The 26,038-nt window shown below is 40.2% G+C and overlaps 1 protein-coding gene across 1 annotated transcript in view; it reads left to right on the top strand.

Annotated features, from left to right (window-relative positions):
• The window catches only part of LOC112254117 (receptor-type tyrosine-protein phosphatase T), a 491,368-nt gene that overhangs the window by 310,575 nt on the left and 154,755 nt on the right, over window positions 1–26,038 (top strand). The window contains exon 13 of the mRNA XM_024426355.2: window positions 14,298–14,334. Within this exon, the coding sequence (XP_024282123.1) occupies window positions 14,298–14,334 (37 nt within the window). The remainder of the gene's footprint in view (window positions 1–14,297; window positions 14,335–26,038) is intronic.

The raw sequence follows: 26,038 nt of genomic DNA on the forward strand, positions 1-26,038 counted from the left end.
GAATCCAGGTTTCTCTGGAGACATAATATGAAGTTAGAGGTTGGAGGGGGAACTGCATTAGATTGACCAGATAAACAGATCAACTTCAGAGAGATGGAGCACCTTATGTGCTGGTCATAACAAGGTATAACTGTGTACAAAATCACCTGACATACTGTATTTGAAAGGGTGCAGTCAAAACAGCTCATAGAAGTGGTATCAACACTTGTGTTACGTATGCCTCTTGGTGGAGGGAATGCAACACCCCACTACAACTCAACTCTCTGTGGAGTGAAAGAGGTATGGGATTGTAGGTGCTGGTAAGGATGATAGAGGCAGAGAATTTTACCGTTAACAGGGAATGTATTTCCTTCACACGGTAAAGTGGGGAAAAGGGGCTGGACGCAACCAAAGCAAAGAAAGTTAAAGTTAAAGAGCCCCCTCTCCTACCTACCCACCTATTCTTAGCACCACCTTGCGCGCTAACCAAAATACAGGGGGTGGTCCGCCCAGGTCTTACCTAGTGTGCATAGACAAAGTACATACTAAGGGTATATGTATGCCCGCAGGCCTCTTGCCTAAGCACTCCCAAGGTGCCTTCCCCTTCCCCCCTGGGAACAAAATGTTACTTTGGGACTGAGCAGAGATGTAAGGGGAGCTACTACCGTCAAAAAATTCTTACAGAATGTATGATAGTACCCTACCATCCCCAGGATTCTGTGAAACTGGCGGCAAGTCGTGGGAGCAGGAAAAGCAACAATTACTTCCACTTTGCCAGTGACTGGGCGCACTTGACCTCGTCCTACCTGCTTCCCTAAGTAAGTCACAGTAGCCTTCCCAAACTCACACATGGCCAAATTGAGAGTTAAAGAAGCATTCTCCAACTGCTGAAACACACTTTTCAAGGTGGTGAGATGATCAGACCAAGTAGATGAATGAATCACCACATCGTCAAGGTAAGCAGTACAATTTGGCTCATCCGCGAACACAATGTTAAACCTCTAGTGGCTCCCCATCCCACACGAGGGAGCGTAATCATCGACTGACACTAATTAGCATAACGCAATGGACATAAATATTCCTAGAAAATATTCCTATTCATGAAAATCACAAGTGAAATATATTGAGACACAGCTTAGCCTTTTCTTAACCTGTTGCGACTCTAGGGGCAGTATTTTCATTTTTGGGAAAAAAACTTTCCCATTTTAAATGGGATATTTTGTCAGGACAAGATGCTAGAATATGCATATAATTGACAGCTTTGGATAGAAACATGTTTCCAAAACTGTAAAGTTTCCAAAACTGTAAAGATATTGGCTGTGAGTATAACATAACTGATGTTGCAGGCGAAAGCCTGAGAAAAATCCAATCTGGAAGTGCCCCATATTTTGAAAGCGCTGCGTGCCAATGAGTCCCCATTGAGTTGTGAATGTGCTATGAACCAGCCTACGCTTTCTACGTATTCCCCAAGGTGTCTACAGCATTGTGACATAGTTTTACGCATCTATGTTGAAGAATACCCGTAGGGGGCTACATTGCGCAAGTGGTCACATGATGCTCCCGGAGAAAATCTCACGTAAAGTACAGAGGTAGCCATTATTCCAATCGCTTCTACTGAGAAACCAATTGTCCCGGTGGATATATTATCGAATAGATATTTGAAAAACACATTGAGGATTGATTATATACAACGTTTGCCATGTTTCTGTTGATATTATGGAGCTAATTTGGAATATTTTTCGGCGTTGTCGTGACCGCAATTTCCGATTTCTCAGCCAAACGTGAAGAACAAACGGAGCTATTTCGCCACCCTGTCATCTCAGATTTTCAAAATTTGCTTTACAGCCAAAGCTGGACAAGCATTTGGGTAAGTTTATCGATAGCCTAGCATAGCATTTTGTCCAATTAGCTGCAGGTAACTTGGTCACGGAATTCAGAAAAGCAATCAAATTAAATTGTTTACCTTTGATGAGCTTCGGATGTTTTCACTCACGAGACTCCCAGTTGTTCCTTTTTTACAACAATATTATTTTTGTAGGCGAAATAGCTTGCAATATCAGTTCTGTTATACTCACAGACAATATTATTACAGTTTTGGAAACTTTAGAGTGTTTTCTATCCTAAGCTGTCAATTATATGCATATTTCTGTCCTGACAAAATATCCCGTTTACTAAGGGAACGTTATATTTCGAAAAATTAAAATACTGCCCCCTAGTCACAAAATTAACTAGGCGCTGTAAAAGTAGCAGGTGCATTACACATTCCAAAGGGCATCACAGTGTATTGTATGAAGTTACCAGGCGTAACAAAAGCCGAAATATCAGAAGCTCGAGAGGTCAGAGGCACCTGCCAATAACCTTTTAGCAAATCTAACTTACTTACGTAAGCAGCAGAGCCAACTCTATCAATGCAGTCATCTAAGCGATGTAGAGGAAGATAATCAGACTTTGTAACGGCATTTACGGGACGATAGTCCGTACAGATGCGGGACGTACCATCAGGCTTCGGAACGAGAATGCACAGGGAACTCCAGGAGCTGTTACTGGGTTTTGCCAGTAAAATGACACACACGGAAAGAATGCCTACCATCTGGGGTCTTTATCACATAATTGGTGTCACATAGTTTCTTTTCCACAAGATATGGCCCAGACAAATGTGCCGACAGAGGTGAGCCAGGGATTGGCAACAAAACTAAAATGTGTACCCCTGGTGCAAGAACGGCCAACAGGCTCTTTGTCATAATGTATCTTCATGCGTTTTTTGAAACAAGGATAGAGACTTTGGAGCTGACGCACATGCGGCCTTCAGTCTCTCCCGCATCTTACTGACATAATACAACACATTTTTAGGGGTGCTACTGGGTGTAGGAGATAGGATATGCTCCTTCAAAACGTTTAGCAGACCCTGTGGGGTGTGTCCAAAAACAAGGTCCGCAGGGCTGAACCCTAAGGACTTTTGTATTGTTTCCCTGATAGCAAATAGGACAAAGGGTACCCCCTTATCCCAATCGGTACTGATAGCCATGCAATACTTGTGTAGCATTGCCTTTAGCGTTTGATACCAGCGTTCGGGGGACTGTTGACTCTCCGGATGATACGGACTGGAGAACTGATGAGAAATACACCGCATCTTTTAACACATTTGAGAACAGTTTTGACCATAAGTTGGTTCCCTGATCAGTTTGGATTACTTTAGGGAGTCCAAACGTAGAGAAGAACTTCGCTAGTGCCTTCAACCACAGTCTTAGCTGTTATAATACGGAGAGGGATAGCCTCTAGATATCAAGTAGCACTGCACATTATTGTTAGTAAGAACTGGTTACCTGATCTGGTTTTTGGCAACGGACCTACACAATCGATTATCACTCGTTCAAATGGTTCCCCCACCGAAGGAATCGGGCAGAGAGGTATAGAGGAACTGTTTGATTCGCTTTCCCAGTGAGTTGACATACATGACATGTTTTACAAAATTGAACCAACTCAGACTTCAAACCTGGACAGAAAAAAGGTTGAAGGACTCAGTTATAAGTCTTCGTGATCCCCAAATATCCGGAACACGCCTGGTCATGGGCGAGTGAGAGCACCACTTTACAATCGATGTAGAGCCTAATTGGCATACATAGGCGGTGTGTGAGTTTCAAGTTTGAGGAAGATAAATTTAACCATAAAAATACTAATTTTATTGATGTGTTTGTATTTATTTTTCAGCTTTAATATTGCAGATAGATTCTATCAACATAATTGTCTGCATCATTCCTAAAATATACAGTGCATTCGGAAAGTATTCAGACCTCTTGACTTTTTACCAATTGTTTTGAAACGTTACAGCCTTATTCTAAAATGGGTTAAATTGTTCCCCCCCCCCTCAATACCCCATAATGACAAAGAAAACAATGGGTTTTTAGAAAGTTTGCAAATTTATTGAAAATGAGATACAAAAATATCTCATTTACATAAGTATTCTCACCCCTGAGTCAATACATGCATTTCATTTTCAATACATTTTCCAACATTTCTAAAAACATGTTTTCACTTTGTCATTATGGGGTATTGTGTGGAGATATTCAAATGTATTGAAAAATCCCCTGAAATATCACATTTACATAAGTATTCAGACCCTTTACTCAGTGCATTGCTGAAGCACCTTTGGCACGATTATGGCCTCAGAGTCTTCTTGGGTATTACACTACAAGCTTGGCACACCTGTATGTGGGGAGTTTCTACCATTATTTTCTGCAGATCCTCTCAAGCTCTGTCAGGTTGGATGGGGAGCGTCACTGCTCAGCTATTTTAAGGTATTCTTCATACTATAAAATAATAACAAATAATGCCACAAAATTCTAAGCAAATCTTGTCTGCTAAATGAACTAGTTTAGCCCACAGCCATATGGCATAACCATTTCAGGGTCTAACATAAGGACAACTCAGAGTATGCTATTCTGTTCTTCTGAAATATACAACAGCTTCTTTAGACCTATCTAAAAATAAATAATTGGTTTATTGTGATAGTGTAGGCTATATTAAATGGATTTATTAGACTTTTTAAAATGTAGATATTACAAAGGTTAGCATCAGTGTCTTGTAGGCTATGCGCAGGAAGACCAGGAGATGCTAAACGTATATACTTGTATGATCCGCTCGTCGTCCCCTTATGCTATAGTTTGTACATCTAATTTACAGTAGAAACCACATTTGTTAAATCAAGTCAGCCATATCAGCTATGTTTTTTTAAGGCAGTAAATGAGGCTGAATGAACTGTTTCGCTGCCAGACAAGGCACCGCTGATAGCCAGATAGCAGTGGTAAGGTGTCGGTACTGCTGTTGGGACTTTGCTGTTGGGATAGCTTTTTGTAGGCTTTATGTATGTGCAGTTTGTGGGCACCATTTATCACCATTATAGTGCAATTCATTAATTGTTTAGTGTTGTGTATTGGCTTTGCTGGCATGTTTTCTATTTTGTTTGCTCCACCAAGATTTATTTACATGCCACTGTTTGTAACTTATTTTGTACATAATGTTGCTGCTATGGTCTCTTATGCCCCAAAATAGCTTCTAGATATCAGAACAGCGATTACTCACCTCAAACTTGAAGATTTTTTCTTTAATGAATCCGACGCAAAGGATATACTGTTTCTCCGAGACGTGGTCCAAATCGGTGGCAGTTAGCCTAGTGATTAGAGCGTTGGACTAGTAATCGAAAGGTTGCAAGATCAAATCCCCGAGCTGACAAGGTAAAAATCTGTCATTCTGCCCCGGTACAAGGCAGTAAACCCACTGTTCCTAGGCTGTCATTGAAAATAAGAATTTGTTCTTATTTTGCCTAGTTAAGCAAAGGTAAAATAAATAAAAAATAATAAAATCCCTGTCATTTGCGTGAAGAAAAGACAGGGGCCGGAGAATGGGGTAGTAGAATGGTCCTACTTCAATTCACTTTTCTAGATACTTTGCTAAGGACAGCTATTCAGCCGTACCAGTGATTGTCCGGGAGGTGAGCTTCTCGTCTCTACCTCGTGTTGAGATTTCATGATTCAAACCACTTTGCACATGACCTGTAGCTACACGCCTTCCTTGTCTCATATGTTAATTCTTAACACACAGTTTTATATAGTTAATTCAAAAGGGGTGGTTCGTGAGGCTGACATGCTCTCTAATCTCACTCAGGGGGCAGTGACTTCTCACTTGTACAAAGTTATAGAAAGAAATGTATCTTATAGTATCTAAAATCACATGCCTCTCTTAACAAAAACACTTTCATCATTTTTCATATTTCATACACAACGTAGAGGATGGAGATGTCGTACATGTAGTATATATATTTTTCAAGTTACAGTATTTCCTTTATAACATTTTTAATGACATAACAAAATAACAACCGAAATGACATTATTATTCTTTAGATCGGCTCTAACCATTCCTCACGTACTACGTTAGAAAAATTGTTACAGTATTCGCTTTAGAACGTGTTAGAGTTTCGGCAGGAGAACGTCTGTGAAACAAAGGCACATTCCTGTGTGAATTTGGAGAGGGAGATAGCTGAAAGGTTTGAACTGTCAAACCCAACCTCTGTGGGTGAGAGAGGGTCTGATCTGACCCATCTGGATCCTCACAGGACAGTCTTTACAATGACAAGAGTGTGCAAAGCTGTCATCAAGGCAACGTATATATATATATATTATACTCTGGACTTCGACATTGATTGTCCTAATATTTCTATATTTCTTAATTCCATTCATTTACTTTTTGGATTTCTGTGCATTGTTAGATATTACTGCACTGTTGGAGCTAGGAACACAAGCTTTTCACTAGACCCACAATAACATCTGTTAAATATGTGTATGCAACCAATACAATTTGATTTGATTTGATTTTGGTATTCCCAGGTATTCTCCCATCCAAGTTCAGGGTGGTATGGCCACAAATCAAATCAAATTATATTTGTCACATGCGCCGAATACAACAAACTTGCCGTGAAATGCTTATTTAACCGGTGCTATACTGCACCGCTATAACTCTGTGTTGTGTGTGGTTGATTGGAACTATAGACGTGGACTTTGGAGATCAGGTAGTTTTAATTAATCAGAATTCACTCTCTGCATCCTGCATCTGCACCCAAAAGGAAATAAAAACATTTGTAGTGCACATATGTTCTGTGAATCGTCGCCTCTTTCTCTCATAATGCATCAAAATGATTTTTGAATACAAAAATTGGTACAGCCTCTCCTTATTATACATAACATAGTTTGCATAGATAAAACCACTTACCTGCATCTAAAAGGAAATCAAACATTTGTAGAGCACATATGTTCCACGAATCGTCGCCTCTTTCTACAACAGATGCACAATAGGAGGGACTGGGATCATTCGAGGAGCTAGCCATCGTTCACACATACAATAGCCTGCTAATACCTTAGCTAGCTAATAACCACATGTTGAATTCAGAATGTTGATATCATCCTAAAAAGTACAATTACAAGTGCATCTTAACAATACCATCCACCTATGAGTAACCTTTGAATATACAACATTATTCATGAACAAAACACGGTGTGTATGACTTTGTGCTTAAAAGAATCAAACTTTTCTGAAGATGACAGAAAAAGAGTGCCTACCTCTCATAGTGCATCCAAATGATTCGAGCACAAGCACGCAGGGCAAAATGTAAGTACACACTCCCCTACTCCCAGGATGCAGGCATGCATAATAACAAATCAACATGACATATTAATATATGAACCTTGTGAAATTCACAGGGTACTTTAACAACTGTTACACTTACAACCAAGTAACCAAAAATGCAGTTCAAGAAGTAGAGTTGAGAAAATATTTACTAAATAAAATAAAATAACAATAAATTATCAAAACGATAACGAGGCTATATACAAGGGGTACTGGTACCGAGTCAATGTGCAGAGGTACAGGTTAGTCGAGGTAATATGTACATGTACAGTAGGTAGGGGTAAAGTGACTTTGCATAGATAATAAATAGCGAGTAGCAGCAGTGTAAAAACAAGGGGGGTCAATGTAAATAGTCAGGGTGGCATTTTGATTAGTTGTTCAGCAGTCTTATGGCTTGGAAGCGTATGACAAAAAGTTTTCATACTAATTATTTGCCTCATTTTGAAATCTTACTGTGTTTTCAAGCCAAATCTAAGATGCATTGAGGTAGCCAACTAACGTTAAACTAGGTAGCTAGCTAACTTCAGCTAGCCTGCTTCGCTAGAATTATAGTGATAATGATTTGCTTTCAAAATGTACATACCCAGATACATAACCAGCAGTCTCTAGCTATACTCACAACCACTGGTTGCGGGTATGATCGTTGTCAGCCTGCAGAAGTGGTAGCGTCGGATGTGATCTGACCATCTAGCAAAACTGTGGGAACTGCATTGGCAGTATGGAGCACATCTTCGCAAGGTTGAAGTTGGGAGACAGCTAACAAAGCTAGCGTTACTTGTGCAGACTCAGGGACCGATAAATTCCAATCACCTATTGCATATGGTAGGGTCCTTGCAAAGGATATGCATTTTTGATCATGCTAACACTGCCAACTACTACTAATTCTACTGCTACTGCTACTACTACTACTACACTAACTCCAATAATAATCTAACTCGAATCTAGTAAATACTATGCCACTACTAAAACGATACTGAATATGCTAATTATTGGAAAATCCGTAAAAGGCTGTTCACTCGGTCTCAAAGAGGATGATTTGCATGTGGAGCTTGGCCTTTATACTGTGTTTGGGCAAAAGGTGGCATGGATAGTTGACATATTTGTAATCCAAACCCAACCTTAATTTACTCGTTGTGATGCACTGAGGTACCAAAATTATCATATTTACACTTTGTAGTCAATTGACACTAGAATAAATGTTTTCAAAGGGATTTGTAGGTTTGACATACATTTTTATTTAACTGTAATTAACTGTAATTTTGCAAAAATAAGTCTTCTTTTTTCAGATAACATTGTTTAAATGTCTTATGATGTTTTGATGATAATTAATTTGATATTTTGCTATGATTGTTGCTTTTTCCAATAGTTGTACAATGACCCCAGTTGGTTGTCCATGCATGTAAAATATGTTGGTAGTATGAAGGATAACAAAGTCTTTTCAATTCACACATATTTTTATAAATCCACATAACCTTAGCTGACTGATAAAATGTGAAAATGAGATGTAATACTCACAGAGGATTTTTTTTAAATCAATGTGATTATTTAAAAAAGCAAATTGTCTAATGCCTGTCATATTTGGTTTAATAATTTGCCCTAATCCAGCAAAGGCTTGTCACTCAAACTCAGTGAATCGGTCAAATAATGGATTGTACTGCCTGGAGTGACATATTTTTTCCTCTTCCTCTGCTAGCCCGGAATCATCCTAAAAAAGTGCTTGACAGTTTGTCACTGCCTTATTGGACTAGAGGGGCAAAAGGCAAAGCTCAGCTGTCACTTTGTTTAAGTGATGTACTCCTGTTATTTAAGCCTTGTCAGCTTGCCTGATGAAGCTTGGAGTATATATATAGCCTTGCACTGGTATATAGCCTTGCACTGGTCACCTCCCCTCTCTTCTGTCTGTCTGCTCGTTTATCCAAGACGCTGTTGAGCTTTCTTTGCAGAGCAAGAAAATGAGAAAAACAGGTAAAAAATTGAAAATGAACTTTGGAAAAGTTAGTTCAGTAGTGTTATTGTTATGATTGACAGTCTGATGTTGGGTGTGTCTTGTCCTGGGATACTCAGTCAGTGTCATGATACCCTGGAGGTTTTGTCTAGTTCCCAGTTTGTCCCAGGGACTCCCCCAAGGACTTATTTAGGAAGTTATTTGGACGTTGCGTCATGATCCCCTGATTGTCCCAGGTCCCAAACCATTATAAGTAAAGTGGCATCGGGGTTTTAAGGTAAGTGGTACACTGTTCAGCTAAAATAGTGTAAAAATCTCTAAACAATGACAATGATATTTGACATGATCACTTATTACACATTTTTCAACATGACCCCACCTGGTATTTGAATGTACAACCTCTGAATTTTGGGTATTCTGTTCTTTCTGCTGTGCCACAAAGTCTGCAGAATTTCAGAAGTCCACTACACATTCATTACCTATAATACATATTTACACTGAACAAAATAGTGCCATCTGCACTAAATCTGCATTAATGATCAGTTAATCTATGGAGCAAAAAGTACATTATATTATTTAGGAAGTAAAAGTAGTAAAGTAAAATTATAAGTGAAGTAAAAGTAGTCAAAAATATAAATAGTACAGTGAAGTACAGATAACCAAAAAATGACTTAAGTTGTACTTTAAATTATGTTTACTTAAGTATTTTACACCACTGCAAATTGTGTCAAATATGTAAGTTGAAAACATTGTTAAAAGCTCTGTTTGTTTGTGTGGGTGTCCCTACAGTGGTTTGTGCTTTAAAAGTTGCAGCCTACTGCAGCACAGCTTACGTGGTGAGCAGAATTCTATGGCATGTTATTTAAGTGCCAACCTCTGGTACCATGCTAGTTAGTGCTAGTTTGACCACCAAAGGGCATCTTTGAGAAGCATTTGATAGCCTTCAATAGTGGCTGTACTAGAGAATTTAAAACATTTTTTGTAGAACATAGTATATGGGACTGATTTTAAGAAATGTTGCTTAATTAATTTGATAAATATTATGGTGTATCTATTCCACAAAAAAAAAAACCCTCTGGGTTTCGTTAGGATGGAAAGGAAATTATGGCGCTGTAGGAAAATATGGTGCTGTACAACATGACAGTCGGGTGTACAGGGTTCAATTCCCAGATGGGGAGGAAGGAGTAGGCTGTCCTTGTAAATATGAATTTGTTCTTAACTGACTTGCCTAGTTAAATAAAGGTTATACTAAGAGCATAACATTTCTACACCATAATTGTAGTCGAACCAATACCCAAACGGATATTCAGTCAAAATAAAAATCTCATTGATTTATCAAGACCAGTCCCCATGCTTGACTCAGAGCAGTGCGAAATGGAGCTACAATAATTGTAGGCTATTGCTTCTAACTTCAATATGCTCTTTAAATAAATAAGACCTACACCACTTTTAACAGCACATTACTCAACACTAGTTAGACTCATGCTGCCTACGGTAGGCCTACAGTATAACGAAAAATATGATGTGATTCTCCGCCAATAACTACATATTGGAGGATTCTAAATGAAAACCAAAAGCCGCCTCATTGGTCTCCCGGTGGCGTCCGGCATGGGTATCTGTGGCAACGCATTTTGCATTGCCGTGACTTAGACAGCTGTGCCACTGGGGAGGCCCTGTATCAAAATACAGAGAGGTGTTGGTAAAGGTATATTGTCCTGCTAATAGCACATAATGGGCTATTATAATACTGTATATGGTGTCCAGGTCAGGAAAACCAAAACATTTCTTTATTAAAGACTATCAGAAAGAATGTTGGTACTTATTTATTTTGATCCAAAGCCATGAATGAGTGAGTCACTCAGCTTTGTGTATGTGCCGCTATATGACTGTGCCATCAACTTGATAATATATAATGATAAGTGAGCGATTGTAATCTGAATAAAGGCCAAAAATAATATTTGTAAAGGGCAAAACATGTATTTCTGTTTTTCAAGGGAGAGAAAAACACTGGGCCAATTGTGCGCCACCCTGTGGAACTCCCAACCACGGTCGGATGTGATGCATAATAATACTTTTTTGGGTATTATTTGTTTTGTCTTTTCTGGTGGATTAAACTGAAATTCCAACCAATCACGGGCCGGTTATGATACAGCCAACCTAACTTAGAAATACATTTGACGATAGAATTCTCCCCCTACCCTCTTTCTAGGCAAGCCCATTGTCCAACTACCTGCTAATTGCCATAATAGCGCTGTACAACGTAACCATTGTTTGAAACCGGTGTTTGAAAGAGTATTTTCCAGTAAGCAACAATTTGTTTACTTTCATTAGACAACTTTGTTCCAATATTTCTGTAATTCAGTGATATTTATTCCCATAGTAACTCATCATGAATCCATAACTAAATAAACATTGTCATTTTAAAAGAGTATTTTTATTATTATTTTATTAACAAAGCATAAAGAGGCCATTATTAGTTACATTGTTTTAGTTTGAATGTGCAGACTGGCACTAAGAACAGCGGGAACATTTCCCCAGTCACCACCATTATTAATGCAATGTCCCTTAAAGTGCTGCCCCCTTCCTCCTCCTCCCTTTCCCATGGGCTAGGTCCATCTTCTGTGCACGGCTCTGCGACCCATCCTGTGCCCCCTGCCCTCGTGCCTTGAACCTTGTGTGATTTCAGTGGATACAGCTGGTGAACTGCAAAGCAATCCCAATGTGCGCCACTCGGGAGCCATGACCTATATGACCAATAAATACTGTCCTTCTAATAACAGGGTCAATAATATATCTGTGAGAATATCCAAGGGGCTTTTATATAATTATAAATGAATAATAATAATCTCTTTGTTTAAAAATAACAATATTTTGGCGATTATTTTGTTTTCAAATAACGTAAAATGAGCGAGAAAAAGGCCATTCGTGAACATGGGGTGAGTCATTGTTACTAATTTGTAAATAAAGCCAGTGTCACGCCCTGGTCTAAGTATTTTGTGTTTATCTTCATGTATTGGGTCAGGCCAGGGTGTGGCATGGGGTTTTTGTATTGTGGTGTGTTTTGTCTTGGGGTTTTGGTGTATATGTATTGGGATTGTAGCTAGTGGGGTTATCTAGCAAAGTCTATGGCTGTCTGGAGTGGTTCTCAATCAGAGGCAGGTGTTTATCGTTGTCTCTGATTGGGAACCATATTTAGGCAGCCATATTCTTTGAGTTTGTCGTGGGTGATTGTCCTTAGTGTCTTTGTTCCTGTCGCTGTGTTAGTTGACACAAGTATAGGCTGTTTCGGTTTTCGTTACGTTTATTGTTTTGTGTGTATTCGTGTTACGTTTGTTTGATTAAACATGGATCGCAATCTACACGCTGCATTTTGGTCCGACTCTCCTTCACACGTAGAAAACCGTAACAGCCAGTTTATTATTTAGAATGATTTATTTCTGTTTTTAGAGGGCAAGAAACCAAAAACCTACAGTCATCTCATGGGTCACCCAGTTGAGGGGGGCACGGGTTTTGAACCAGCATCTGTAGCAACACAGCTTGCACCGCTATGCAGTAACAGAACATTGGGCAACTTAGGCGCTATACAACGTGACCGGTCTGGAGCGGGCTACACTACTACACTAAGAGCAAAATAATCCTAACAAAATGAAATACTAAAAACCATAGTGTAGCAACAGTTTTAGTAAGTAATACTGAAGTCATGCACAATTATCAGATTATATTTAGGTTTATGCCGCCCACTCATTGTCAGTTAGAGACACAGTAGGACCCAAAAGCATAATCAGTGCTCTAACGCCCTCTGTGCTGATCTGGAGCATTGAAGTGTTGACGCAGGGTACCGTACTAAACCACAAAGTACCGCAGCATAATCACAAAACTTTTAGTGGAGCAACCACTGTACCATTACCAAAAGACAAGAGCTGTGAATTGATCATTGGTTCACCAATCAGGGCCTTGATGGACCACGTGCCTTGGGGAGAACGTTTCTTTGAGACCATCACGTGACATCCCCGGGACAAACCGGGAACTAGACAAAAACTTCCAAGGTCCCCTTGAGAACGTTCCCAGAGTGACCATCACATGACGTCCTGTGAACTAGTCAAATGAAAGTCCTGGAACGTCCTAAAAAGGTCCTGACATGATCCTCAGTGACGTCCTGGGAACTTACAGGGAACTAGACAAAGGTCCCCTAGAGAACGTTCCCTCGGGACCATTATGGGACGTTCTCGGAACGTCAGAGGGATAAACGTCATGCCAAAACTCTCAAGGGACCTAATGGGAACGTCGCCGAATGTCCTCAGGACGTCCCTGTATGCTGGGATGGTTTCCTCAAAGTTTATTTAACATGACCATTTGCAGTGAAAAATAATTTACTAAGATTATTGTTGCCGTGGTAACTAATCTCCTCACTCTGAGGTTCATTTGGGGACCTATTTTAGAGATGCCTGAGGACTGGAAGTAAAGGGATGGGGGGATATTGAGATAAGGGGAGGTAAAGAGAGAAAGGGACGGAGCAAGAGAAGCAGAGAGGGTGATGAACGATTGCAGCATCTGTGTGGCTGTGTGACAGGCCCTGAGCTACCATGTTGGCTCTGTATAGATCCTTTTACGGACCCTTTCGCTAATAAAAGACTGACAGCCAGCCCTGAGTGCAGCACTCACACAGATATGACAATTATTTCTCTCAATGATAGATGTCATTTCAGTGGTTGGTTTAGCGTTTCGCTAATAGCTTTTCTCCACACGAAGTCTGGGACGTAAAGCCATCCAGGGCTTGGGCTAGGTTTTCCTAACTTCATGTAAAATCCGAGTTTAAAGTTGATGGAGAGAAATAGCTTTATTTAATCAAATGCTATAATGGTGCTATAAGAACATACAGTAGGACTACTGGTAAAATGCACATGAGGGGGTACTTACGGGGTATGGTAACCCAAAAAGATTGAGACCCTCAACTGATCTTGTGGATGCCATTTGGAGCACAAATGCCTTTACTGCTTTAGGGGTCAGCAGTTTTTAAGTGTACACAGTACTATGACTGAAATGTCTGTATTTCTGAACCCTTTCCCCATTCCCATTCTTGTCTTGTGCCATCTTGTTGTATTTCAGCCCCAAGTCCAGTGGAACATGACAAGAGTGATGGACATCACTGTGTTGGGACAATATAATTGAACAACTATGTCTGTCTCTGTCTTCTCAGGAAACCAAAATCAACTGTGTGAGACTGGCTACTAAAGGTATGAGAACTCTTCTTATATTTTCCATGCGTGGAAAGTAAATTACTTGATGCAATGAAATCAGAGATATACATGTTTAACAATGACTCGGCCCAATGAATGCAAATTGTATTGAGAGTGGTATATGTACACCTGCATAGAGGTAGACTTTCCCTATTTTAAAGGCATAGGTGACCACAAGCCCCACAATCTTTTCAGTGTTGAACCTGCATGGTTTCGGTCTATACAGTCCAAGATTCTGTGCAGCTTTTCTTTCCATTCCACTTATTTTCTTTTCTCCGAACCATCTTTATAAAAGAACACATTAAGGATCAGTAGTATCGTAGGACAACCTCCATTAATGTAATGGATGGTGACAAAAACTAAAAACGGGTTCACGCATTTCACCATTTAATTATTATGTTTGATTTCCTCCCATTTTCTTTTTAAGTTGCTGCTTATTTTTTTAGACATACATACAATTGTGCAGTGACGATGATCTTCTTATTTAGTTGTCAATTTTCCTGATTTCTTTTGTCTGTGTCAAACATTTATCCTCATCAGTGGGCTCTTTCCTTTCTTTTCTCTTACCATCCTTCTGTTATGAATTGAGCTCTTTACAGTGATTGGAGTCTATACTTGTAGACACACTGATTGTGTGTCTGCTTTGGAAAATACATGCATTTTAAACCTTGTGACCCTTCATCTGTTCAAGTACAAATACACGGCTTGATTATTTCAATATGAATGGATTTTATAGTTTTATACTTTATAGAATCAAATAATAATAATTGTTAACATGGGATTCTTGAGCTTCTTGTTCGCTAACACCAAGGAAATGTTGCTGAGATTGATGCTGTCCTAATACGGACACCATAGAAGTTGAGGTCCAATTTTGGATCGAAACTGCCACTAAGTTCAAACATATTTTGTGTTCTTTTCCATTTTTTACTCCATCTTTATCCTTCTTCCAGTCAGAATCAACAGTTAATACCAATGTTTGCATTCCAATGTCCCATTCACATGCACTGAGAATCAAACCTCTAAAATATTCCTCTGAAGTAGATTTTTAGAGCCGAAGATGCTATTAGAAGCACTTCTACTACTTGGCCTTTTTCCTTTAATGGAAGCTATCAGAAGCTTGTTGAAATTAATATATTCAACCATCTATATATACTGTATAATCATACTGCCCATAGTTTTCTTCAAGGTGTTTTAGCAATAGTACTTGATTTTTTTCCTACTACTGTGCTAAATGTGAAATTGAAACGATGAAGGCGACTTTTTTAGAAACATTTTCTTTGTTTCTTTTTTCTCTCATGCATGCTGACCGGGAATTATAAACCTTGTTCTTAGTGGTAATAGGTAGGGGACAAAATACCACGCCGTACATACTTGTCATCCCCAGTGAAGGTGATTATTGCTCGATAGACAGATTTCTTGCTTCTGTTATTTTACAGACATTACTTTGGTTGTTCCCTCCTACTTCTTCTGTTTGTATTTTTATTTTCTCTCTTTCCTCATCTTAATGCATTTGTTTGCATGTCTGGTCCTCAAAAGTGTAGCTGGCTGTCATTGATTCCATTGAGACTAATGTAGATTGGTGCCATAAGTATGTATGGTTATCGTCCCTCTTATTATTGTCATTGTTTGTTTATTTAAAAATCCCTGACATTTGTTTGATCCATAGTTGTCTTGTAGTTTTGCTCATGGATGTATTAATCTTTTCGGCTGATTTGAATATGTATTTATTTTTACGTTATACATTTGGTAGAAAAACAGATAAAGACACGGCTTAAACACAAATATCTGACAAAAATTTGGTTATTTGCATTTACCACGATCTCTTTATGATTGTCATTTTTCTTTTCTCGTGGCAAGAACATTATTTTGTACTTTTTTACAAGTGCCATATGCAAAAATGGTTCACTATAACTGTAAAGCAAGACCGTAAATTAAGTTATTCAGTTATCATGCCAAATTCTCAAATGTCTGAACTTTATTTTCAAATATTTAGGTCTGACTTACTACAAGAAACGCATACATTGTAATTATTGCATTACAATAGGGATGAGTCAAAATAAGCTCTAGTATGTCTCTGAGCAAAACATCCAAAAACTTGACACATTATGTCAACCACCTCCCTTCCTTTCCAAATTGAGTCTGCATTTACTCACCCAAACATCCTCCTTACAACTGTTGTGCAACCTGCCTATGCTCCACCCTCACTGTTTGTCACCGGTGCGCTCCCTGAATGGAACATCATACCAGTTAGCTACTCTCCTGTCTGGCTAGATATAGACCAATGACCTGTGGTTGTAATGTCTATACACCCCATTTCTACACATCTTTGCCATAATCCACAAGGAATCATGTTCTAACCTTGTTCATCCATATATTGTCTGTGAATGTCAACTACCATTTAGATGTACCATACAGATTTACACATTTAACATACAGATTGTGTATGTAGAGTTTTTGCTTCTTGTGTCATGCTGTGTTGTGAGGAAATATGAGTTGCTTGCCATGTGTGTGCACTTCAAAAGGATGAGGTACAATACCTCCTCCCCCACCTCTCCCCTCTCCATAACTCCAAACCTTATCACAGAGTACAGCTTGCTTGCTCTTGATTCAGAGGAAATGCTGTTTTCTCCAATGGGGCTGGTGCCCATGTATATATGTGTTGCTTTGTGTCACTGTGTTTGGTGTTGCTTACTTAGCATTGGAGCTTTGCTTTGATACATGGAGATCTGACTGCATACACTTAACATGGTCAGGAAAGTCTGACCGTGTATAGTGTATGCAGACATCCCAACCTGGTAGCTAGTCAGTAGACGTTGTGAGGTGTTGCCTTATGCTAAGTTTGCCCTTATACACTTCAATGAGTTTCCATCTACCTCAATGTGTAGTGACAAAATGTTCAATGGCCGTGACTTAAATCGGAAAACGGTTGCTGGAAATCACTTTCTGGTGTCTAGGGAAAAGAACATCCAGGTTAGATGAACAAGTTGGCAATAAAGACAGTGTGGAGAATGAACAGACCATTTTAATTGTACAGAATACATTTTATTGACATCTATTTGGTATTTACCTTTGAGCACACCCAGCAAACAGGGGACATCCTAAGGACATTCGGCAACGTTCTCATTAGGTCGGTTTAAGGGTTTCGGCGAGACGTTATCCCACTGACATTCTAAGAATGTTCTAGGGAAATTACATTATCCTAGGGACCATAACAGTACGTTCAGCACAGGTCCCATTTGGTCGCAGTATAACATTATAATAAGGTATTTTGATGTCAATTAGGGAACATTATGAAAAGGTTCCTATTTGGTTCTGATAAGATGTGGGACATCCATGTGACATTCAATGACCACAAGGGGATGTTTCATGATGGTCAAGGGGAAGTCGCATGATGGTCCCAAGGGAACGTTCTCGGTGGACATTTGGCTAGTTCCATGTAAGTTATGAGGACATCATGTCAGGACCTGTTTAGGACGTTCTCAGGACTTTCATTTTATAGTCATTAGTATTTTATTAGGATCCCTATTAGCTACTGCTAAAGCAGCAGCTACTCTTCCTGGGGTCCACACAAAGATAAAGCATGACATAATACATAACATTAATAGAGAAGTAGAGCACAAGGACGTAACTACATACAGTTGAAGTAATTTTTCCAACAACTGTTTATAGACAGGTTATTTCACTTATAATTCACAGTAAGTTTACATACACTAAATTGACTGTGCCTTTAATAAACAGCTTGGAAAATTCCAGAAAATAATATCAGGGCTTTAGAAGCTTCTGATAGGCTAATTGACATCATTTGAGTCAATGGGAGGTGTTCCTGTGGATGTATTTCAAGGCCTACCTTCAAACTCAGTGCCGCTTTGCTTGACATCATTGAAATATCAAAAGAAATCAGCCCCCCCAAAAAAACATTGTAGACCTCCACAAGTCTGGATCTTCCTTGGGAGGAATTTCTAAATGCCTGAAGGTACCACGTTCATCTGTACAAACAATAGTGCGCAAGTATAAACACCATGGGACCATGCAGCCGTCATACCGCTCAGGAAGGAGACGCGTTCTGTCTCCTAGAGATGCACGTACTTTGGTGCGAATAGTGCAAATCAATCCCAAAACAACAGCAAACGACCTTGTGAAGGTGCTGAAGGAAAGAGGTACAAAAGTATCTATATCCACAGTAAAACAAAATATATATTGACATAAACTGAAAGGCCACTCAGCAAGGAAGAAGCCACTGCTCCAATACCTCCATAAAAAAGCCAGACTATGGTTTGCAGCTACACATGGGGACAAAGATAGTACTTTTTGTACTTTTTGTAGTAATGTCCTCTGGTCTGATGAAACAAAAACTGTTTGGCCATAATGACCATCGTAATGTTTGGAGTAAAAGGGGGAGGCTTGCAAGCCGAAGAAAACCATCCCCAACTGTGAAGCACAGGGGTGGCAGCATCATGTTGTGGGGGTGTTTTGCTGCAGGAGGGACTGGTGCACTTCACAAAATAGATGGCATCATGAGGGAGGACATATGTATGAGTGGATATGTGGATATATTGAAGCAACATCTCAAGACATCAGTCAGGAAGTTAAAGCTTGGTCGCAAATGGGTCTTCCAAATGGGCAATGACCCCAAGCATACTTCCAAAGTTGTTTCAAAATGGCTTAAGGACAACAAAGTCAAGGTTTTGGAGTGGCCATCACAATGCCCTGACCTCAATACTATAGAACATTTTTGGACAGATCTGAAAAAGCGTGTGCGAGCAAGGAGGCCTACAAACCTGACTCAGTTACACCAGCTCTGTCAGGAGGAATGGGCCTCACACAACTTATGTGGGAAGCTTGTGGAAGTCTACCCAAAACGTTTGACCCAAGTTAAACAATAAAATGCTACCAAGTACCAATTCAGTGTGTGTAAACTTCTGACACACTGGGAATGTGATGAAATAAATAAAAGCTGAAATAAATCATTATCTCTACTATTATTCTGACATTTCACATTATCAAAATAAAGTATTGATCCTGACTGACCTAAAACAGGCGATTTTTACTAGGATGAAATGTCAGGGATTGTGAAAAACTGAGTTTAAATGTATTTGGCTAAGGTCAACTTCCGACTTCAACTGTAAATGTAAAATAAGAATACACACGTTAAAACATTTATGACTTCGCCTTCCATGCATCATGTACTCAGGGTAATGTCAATACTGCAGACATTCATTTTACCATATGTTTCATCCTTTGCTCTACTGTTACAATTGCTTTGTCTAAGGAGGTACTGATATCCTAATCTCATAGCAACCGTGAATGCAAAGATCCAAATTACGATCGGTTGATCACAAGGGTACGTTCTCTGGGGGAGCTATGTCAAATATTACAGAGAAAAAGAATAGATACAAATTATAACACAAGGAATAAATACACAATGAGTAACGATAACTAGGCTACATACACTGGATATCAGTTGATGTGCAGAGGTACAAGGTAATTGAGATAGATATGTACAGTACATATAGGGGTGAAGTGACTAGGCAACTTTGTGAACAAATCAAAATTCTAATCAAATTGTATTTGTTTCGTAAACATTAAGTGTAGACTAACAGTGAAACGCTTACAGTAGTTAAAGGCTCTTCCCAATAATGCAAAGATAATAAATAAAATAATAAATAAACATGAATAATAAATAATAATACATATGTACACATTACCAGTCCAAAGTTTAGACACACCTTCTCATTCAAGGGTTTTCTTTATTTTTTACTGTTTTCTATAATGTAGAATAATAGTGAAGACATCAAAACTACAAAAAACAGATATGGAGTCATGTAGTAACATACAAAGTGTTAAACAAATCCAAATATATTTATTTAAAGTAGCCACACTTTACCTTGATGACAGCTTTCCACACTCTTGGCATTCTCTCAACCAGCTCCCCTTGGAATGCTTGAAGGAGTTCCCACATATGCTGGGCATTTGTTGGCTGCTTTTCCGTCATTGCGGTCCAACTCATCCTAAACCATCTCAATTGAGTTGAGGTCGGGTGATTGTGGAGGCCAGGTCATCTGATGCAGCACTCCATCACTCTCCTTCTTGGTCAAATAGCCCTTACACAGCCTGGAGCTGTGTTGGGACATTGTCCTGTTGAAAATCAAATGATAGTTCCACTAAGCGCAAACCAGATGGGATGGCGTATTGCTGCAGAATGCTGTGGTAGCCATATTGGTTAAGTGTGCATTGAATTATAAATAAATCACTAAATGTCAATAACAAAGCACCCTCACACCATCACACCTCCTCCTCCATGCTTCATGGTGGGAACTAAATATGTGAAGATCATCCAGTCACCTACTCTGTGTCTCACAAAAACATGGCTGGAATCTAAAATCTCAAATTTTGACTCATCAGACCAAAAGACAGATTTCCACCGGTCTAATGTCCATTGCTCGTGATTCTTGGACCAAGCAGATCTCCTCTTATTATTGGTGTCATTTAGTAGTGGTTTCTTTGCAGCAATTCGACCATGAAGACCTGATTTACTCAGTCTCCTCTGAACAGTTGACGTTGAGATGTTACTTTGAACTTTGTGAAGCATTGATTTGGGCTGCAAATTTCTGAGGCTGTTAACTCTAATGAACTTATCCTCTGCAGCAGCGGTAACTCTGGGTCTTCCTTCCCTGTGACGGTCCCCATCAGAGCCAATTTCATCATAGTGATTAATGGTTTTAGTTCTTGAAATGTTTCATATTGACTGGCCTTCATGTCTTAAAGTAATGATGGAATGTTGTTTCTCTGCTTATTTGAGCTATTCTTAAGACTTTCTCTTTTACCAAATATTTTGTATACCTTGTCACAGCACTGATTGGCTCAAACATATTAAGGAAGCCAGGAGGCCGCATTAAGAAATGACACAAATTAACTTTTAAGAAGGCACACCTATTAATTGAAAAGGGGGTGCTGATAACCGTACAACACCTGGAATGATGACAGGCCTGTGGAAGAACACTGGAGAGTGTTGTGTGCGTACTCCACCGTGGGAAGATGCTGACTCCAAGTGGCGGGGTTGGCGGACACACAGCACCGTAAGGTGGTCTCTAGATCCTGGTTCACCCGCTCCATTTGACCATTGGACTGAGGGTGATATCCCAAGGACAGACTGGCTGATGACCCCAGAAGAGTACAGAATGACCTCCAGAATCTGGAGGCAAACTGGGGACCCGGTTGGAGACTGTCCAGAGGAAGTCCGTGAAGGGGGAAAACATGCTGAATAACTAGCTGAGCAGTCTCACGGGCAGATGGAAGCTTAGGAAGTGGAATGAAATGTGCCGCCTTGGAAAAGCAGTGACCAGGATAACCTTGTGGCCCTCTGAGGCTGGAAGGCCCATGATGAAAGCCGTAGAGAGATGAGACCAGGTTCAAGAAGTTATTGGCAGCTGATGAAGAAGCCCCAAAGGCTGCTGATGAGGAGTCTTGTTCCGGGCGCAGGTCAGACAAGCAGCCTCGAAGGTCCAAGTGTCCGCCTCCACCAAGGGACACCATAACCTCCTCCGCAAAAACTCTAGCGTTCGCTGCCCTCCCAGATGAGAGGTGAGAAGCGACAAGTGAGCCCACTGAAGTACCTTGGACCGTGCCCCAATAGGGACAAAAAGTCTGTTAAGTGGACAGCTGTCTGGAACTGTCTCTCTACCATGCGCCTCCCTCACTACAGTCTCTATACCCCAGGACACCGATGTGAGGTTGAGCGACCTGGGGATGATGGATTCAAGTGGCCGATCCTCACTGGAGGTGGGAAACTGTCAAGAAAGGGCATCTGGCTTCACGTTCACAGACGGTAAGATAACGTGGATCTGAACTGAGTGAAGAAGAGATCCCAATGAGCCTGCCGGGGACTGAGGCGTTTAGCCTCCTGGATGTAGGCTAGGTTCTTGTGGTCAGTCCAAAGGTGTGTTCCGAACCAGTGCAGCCACTCCTCCAAAGGCAGTTTGACCGCAAAGAAGCTCCCGATTTCCGAGTTTTCCGAGTTTCTCTCCGCTTTATTTTGAGAATGTGAAATGTCAGAATAATAGTGGAGAGAATGATTTATTTCAACTTTTTTTTTCTTTCATCACATTCCCAGTGGGTCAGAAGTTTACATAAACTCAATTAGTATTTGGTAGCATTGCCTTTAAATTGTTTAACTTGGGTCAAACATTTCGGGTAGCCTTCCACAAGCTTCCCACAATATGTTGGGTGAATTTTGGCCCATTACTCCTGACAGAGGTGGTGTAACTGAGTCAGGTTTGTAGGCCTCCTTGCTCGTACACACTTTTTCAGTTCTTCCCACACATTTTCTATGGGATTGAGGTCAGGGCTTTGTGATGGCCACTACAATACCTTGACTTTGTTCTTCTTAAGCCATTTTGCCACAATTTTGGAAGTATGCTTGGGGTCATTGTCCATTTGGAAGACTCATTTGCGGATGAGCTTTAACTTCCTGATTGATGCCTTGAGATGTTGCTTCAATATATCCACTTTATTTTCCTGCCTCGTGATGCCATCTATTTTGTGAAGTGCACCAGACCCTCCTGCAGCAAAGCACTCCCACAACATGATGCTGCCACCCCCTGTGCTTCACGGTTGGGGATGGTGTTCTTCCGCTTGCATTCCTCCCCCTTTTCCCTCCAAACGATGGTCATAATGGCCAAACAGTTCCCTTTTTGTTTCATCAGACTAGAGGACATTTCTACAAAAAGTACATTATTTGTCCCCATGTGCAGTTGCAAACCGTAGTCTGGCTTTTATATGGTGGTTTTGAAGCAGTGACTTCTTCCTTGTTGAGCAGCCTTTCAGGTTATGTCGATATAAGACTCGTTTTTACTGTGGATATAAATGCTTTTGTACCTGTTTCCTCCAGCATCTTCGCAAGGTCTGTTGCTGTTGTTCTGGGATTGATTTACACTTTTCGCACCAAAGTACGTTCATCTCTAGGAGACAGAACACATCTCCTTCCTGAGCGGTATAGCGGCTGTGTTGTCCCATGGTTTTTAGTTGCATACTATTGTTTGTACAGATGAGTGTGGTACCTTCAGGCGTTTGGAAATTGCTCCCAAGGAAGAACCAGACATGTGGAGGTCCACAATTTTTTTCTGAGGTCTTGGCTGATTTCTTTGGATTTTTTTCCATGATGTCAAGCAAAGAGACACTAAGTTTGAAGGTAGGCCTTGAAATACATCCACAGGTACACCTCCAATTGACACAAATGATGTCAATTAGCCTATCAGAAGCGTCTAAATCCATGACATAATTTTCTGGAACTTTCCAATCTGTTAAAAGGCACAGTCAACTTGGTGTGTGTAAACATCTGACACACTGGAATTGTAATACAGTGAATTATAAGTGAAATAATCTGTCTGTAAACAATTGTTGGATAAATTTATTGTGCCATGCACAAAGTAGATGTCCTAACCCACATGTCAAAACTACAGTTTGTTAACAAGAAATTTGTGGACTGGTTGAATAACGAGTTTTAATTACTACAACCTAACACAGAACCCAAACCGTCTGCGTGCATGCGCCATCATGCGCTATCGTGCATACATTTATTTTGCCCCCCCCCCACACCAAACGCGATCGCGACACGCAGGTTAAAATATCAAAACAAACTCTGAACCAATGACATTAATTTGGGGACAGGTCGAAAATCATTAAACATGTATGGCAATTTAGCTAGTTAGCTTGCACTTGCTAGCTAACGTTAATTTGTCTGATTTAGCTAGCTTGCTGTTGCTAGCTAATTTGTCCTGGGATATTAACATTGAGTTGTTATTTTGAAATGCACAAGGACCTCTACTCCGACAATTAATCCACACATTAAACGGCCAACCGAATCATTTCTAGTCATCTCTCCTCCTTCCAGGCTTTTTCATCGTTTAACTTATATGATGATCGCATCTAAACTTTCATTGTATTACCACGACTACCAGCAAAACAGTTCGTCTTTCAGTCACCCACTTGGGTATAACGTGCCATCTCCTCATTGGTTATACCCAAGTGGGTGAATGTCCCCAAATTAATGTCATTGGTTCAGAGTTTGTTTTGATATTTTAACCTGCTTCTATAAACCAATGAGGAGATGGGAGAGGCAGGACTTTCAGCGCGATCTGCGTCAGAAATAGGAATGAGTTCTATTTTAGCCCTTGGCGTCCACTAACCTTACCACCCCTCCCCTAATTGGAGTAAACTAATGAACAACAATAGTTAGGCTTCTACTTCCAGCTTATACAGTACATACAGTGCCTTGCGAAAGTATTCGGCCCCCTTGAACTTTGCGACCTTTTGACACATTTCAGGCTTCAAACATAAAGATATAAAACTGTATTTTTTTGTGAAGAATCAACAACAAAGTGGGACACAATCATGAAGTGGAACGACATTTATTGGATATTTCAAACTTTTTTAACAAATCAAAAACTGAAAAATTGGGCGTGCAAAATTATTCAGCCCCTTTACTTTCAGTGCAGCAAACTCTCTCCAGAAGTTCAGTGAGGATCTCTGAATGATCCAATGTTGACCTAAATGACTAATGATGATATAAATACAATCCACCTGTGTGTAATCAAGTCTCCGTATAAATGCACCTGCACTGTGATAGTCTCAGAGGTCCGTTAAAAGTGCAGAGAGCATCATGAAGAACAAGGAACACACCAGGCAGGTCCGAGATACTGTTGTGAAGAAGTTTAAAGCCGGATTTGGATACAAAAAGATTTCCCAAGCTTTAAACATCCCAAGGAGCACTGTGCAAGCGATAATTTGAAATGGAAGGAGTATCAGACCACTGCAAATCTACCAAGACCTGGCCGTCCCTCTAAACTTTCAACTCATACAAGGAGAAGACTGATCAGAGATGCAGCCAAGAGTTCCATGATCACTCTGGATGAACTGCAGAGATCTACAGCTGAGGTGGGAGACTCTGTCCATAGGACAACAATCAGTCGTATATTGCACAAATCTGGCCTTTATGGAAGAGTGGCAAGAAGAAAGCCATTTCTTAAAGATATCCATAAAAAGTGTTGTTTAAAGTTTGCCACAAGCCACCTGGGAGACACACCAAACATGTGGAAGAAGGTGCTCTGGTCAGATGAAACCAAAATGGAACTTTTTGGCAACAATGCAAAACGTTATGTTTGGCGTAAAAGCAACACAGCCCATCACCCTGAACACACCATCCCCACTGTCAAACATGGTGGTGGCAGCATCATGGTTTGGGCCTGCTTTTCTTCAGCAGGGACAGGGAAGATGGTTAAAATTGATGGGAAGATGGATGGAGCCAAATACAGGACCATTCTGGAAGAAAACCTGATGGAGTCTGCAAAAGACCTGAGACTGGGACGGAGATTTGTCTTCCAACAAGACAATGATCCAAAACATAAAGCAAAATCTACAATGGAATGGTTCAAAAATAAACATATCCAGGTGTTAGAATGGCCAAGTCAAAGTCCAGACCTGAATCTAATCGAGAATCTGTGGAAAGAACTGCTGTTCACAAATGCTCTCCATCCAACCTCACTGAGCTCGAGCTGTTTTGCAAGGAGGAATGGGAAAACATTTCAGTCTCTCGATGTGCAAAACTGATAGAGACATACCCCAAGCGACTTACAGCTGTAATCGCAGCAAAAGGTGGCGCTACAAAGTATTAACTTAAGGGGGCTGAATAATTTTCACGCCCAAT

This window comes from Oncorhynchus tshawytscha, linkage group LG07 (assembly GCF_018296145.1).
Source record: "Oncorhynchus tshawytscha isolate Ot180627B linkage group LG07, Otsh_v2.0, whole genome shotgun sequence".
NCBI classification, from domain to species: Eukaryota; Metazoa; Chordata; class Actinopteri; order Salmoniformes; family Salmonidae; genus Oncorhynchus; species Oncorhynchus tshawytscha.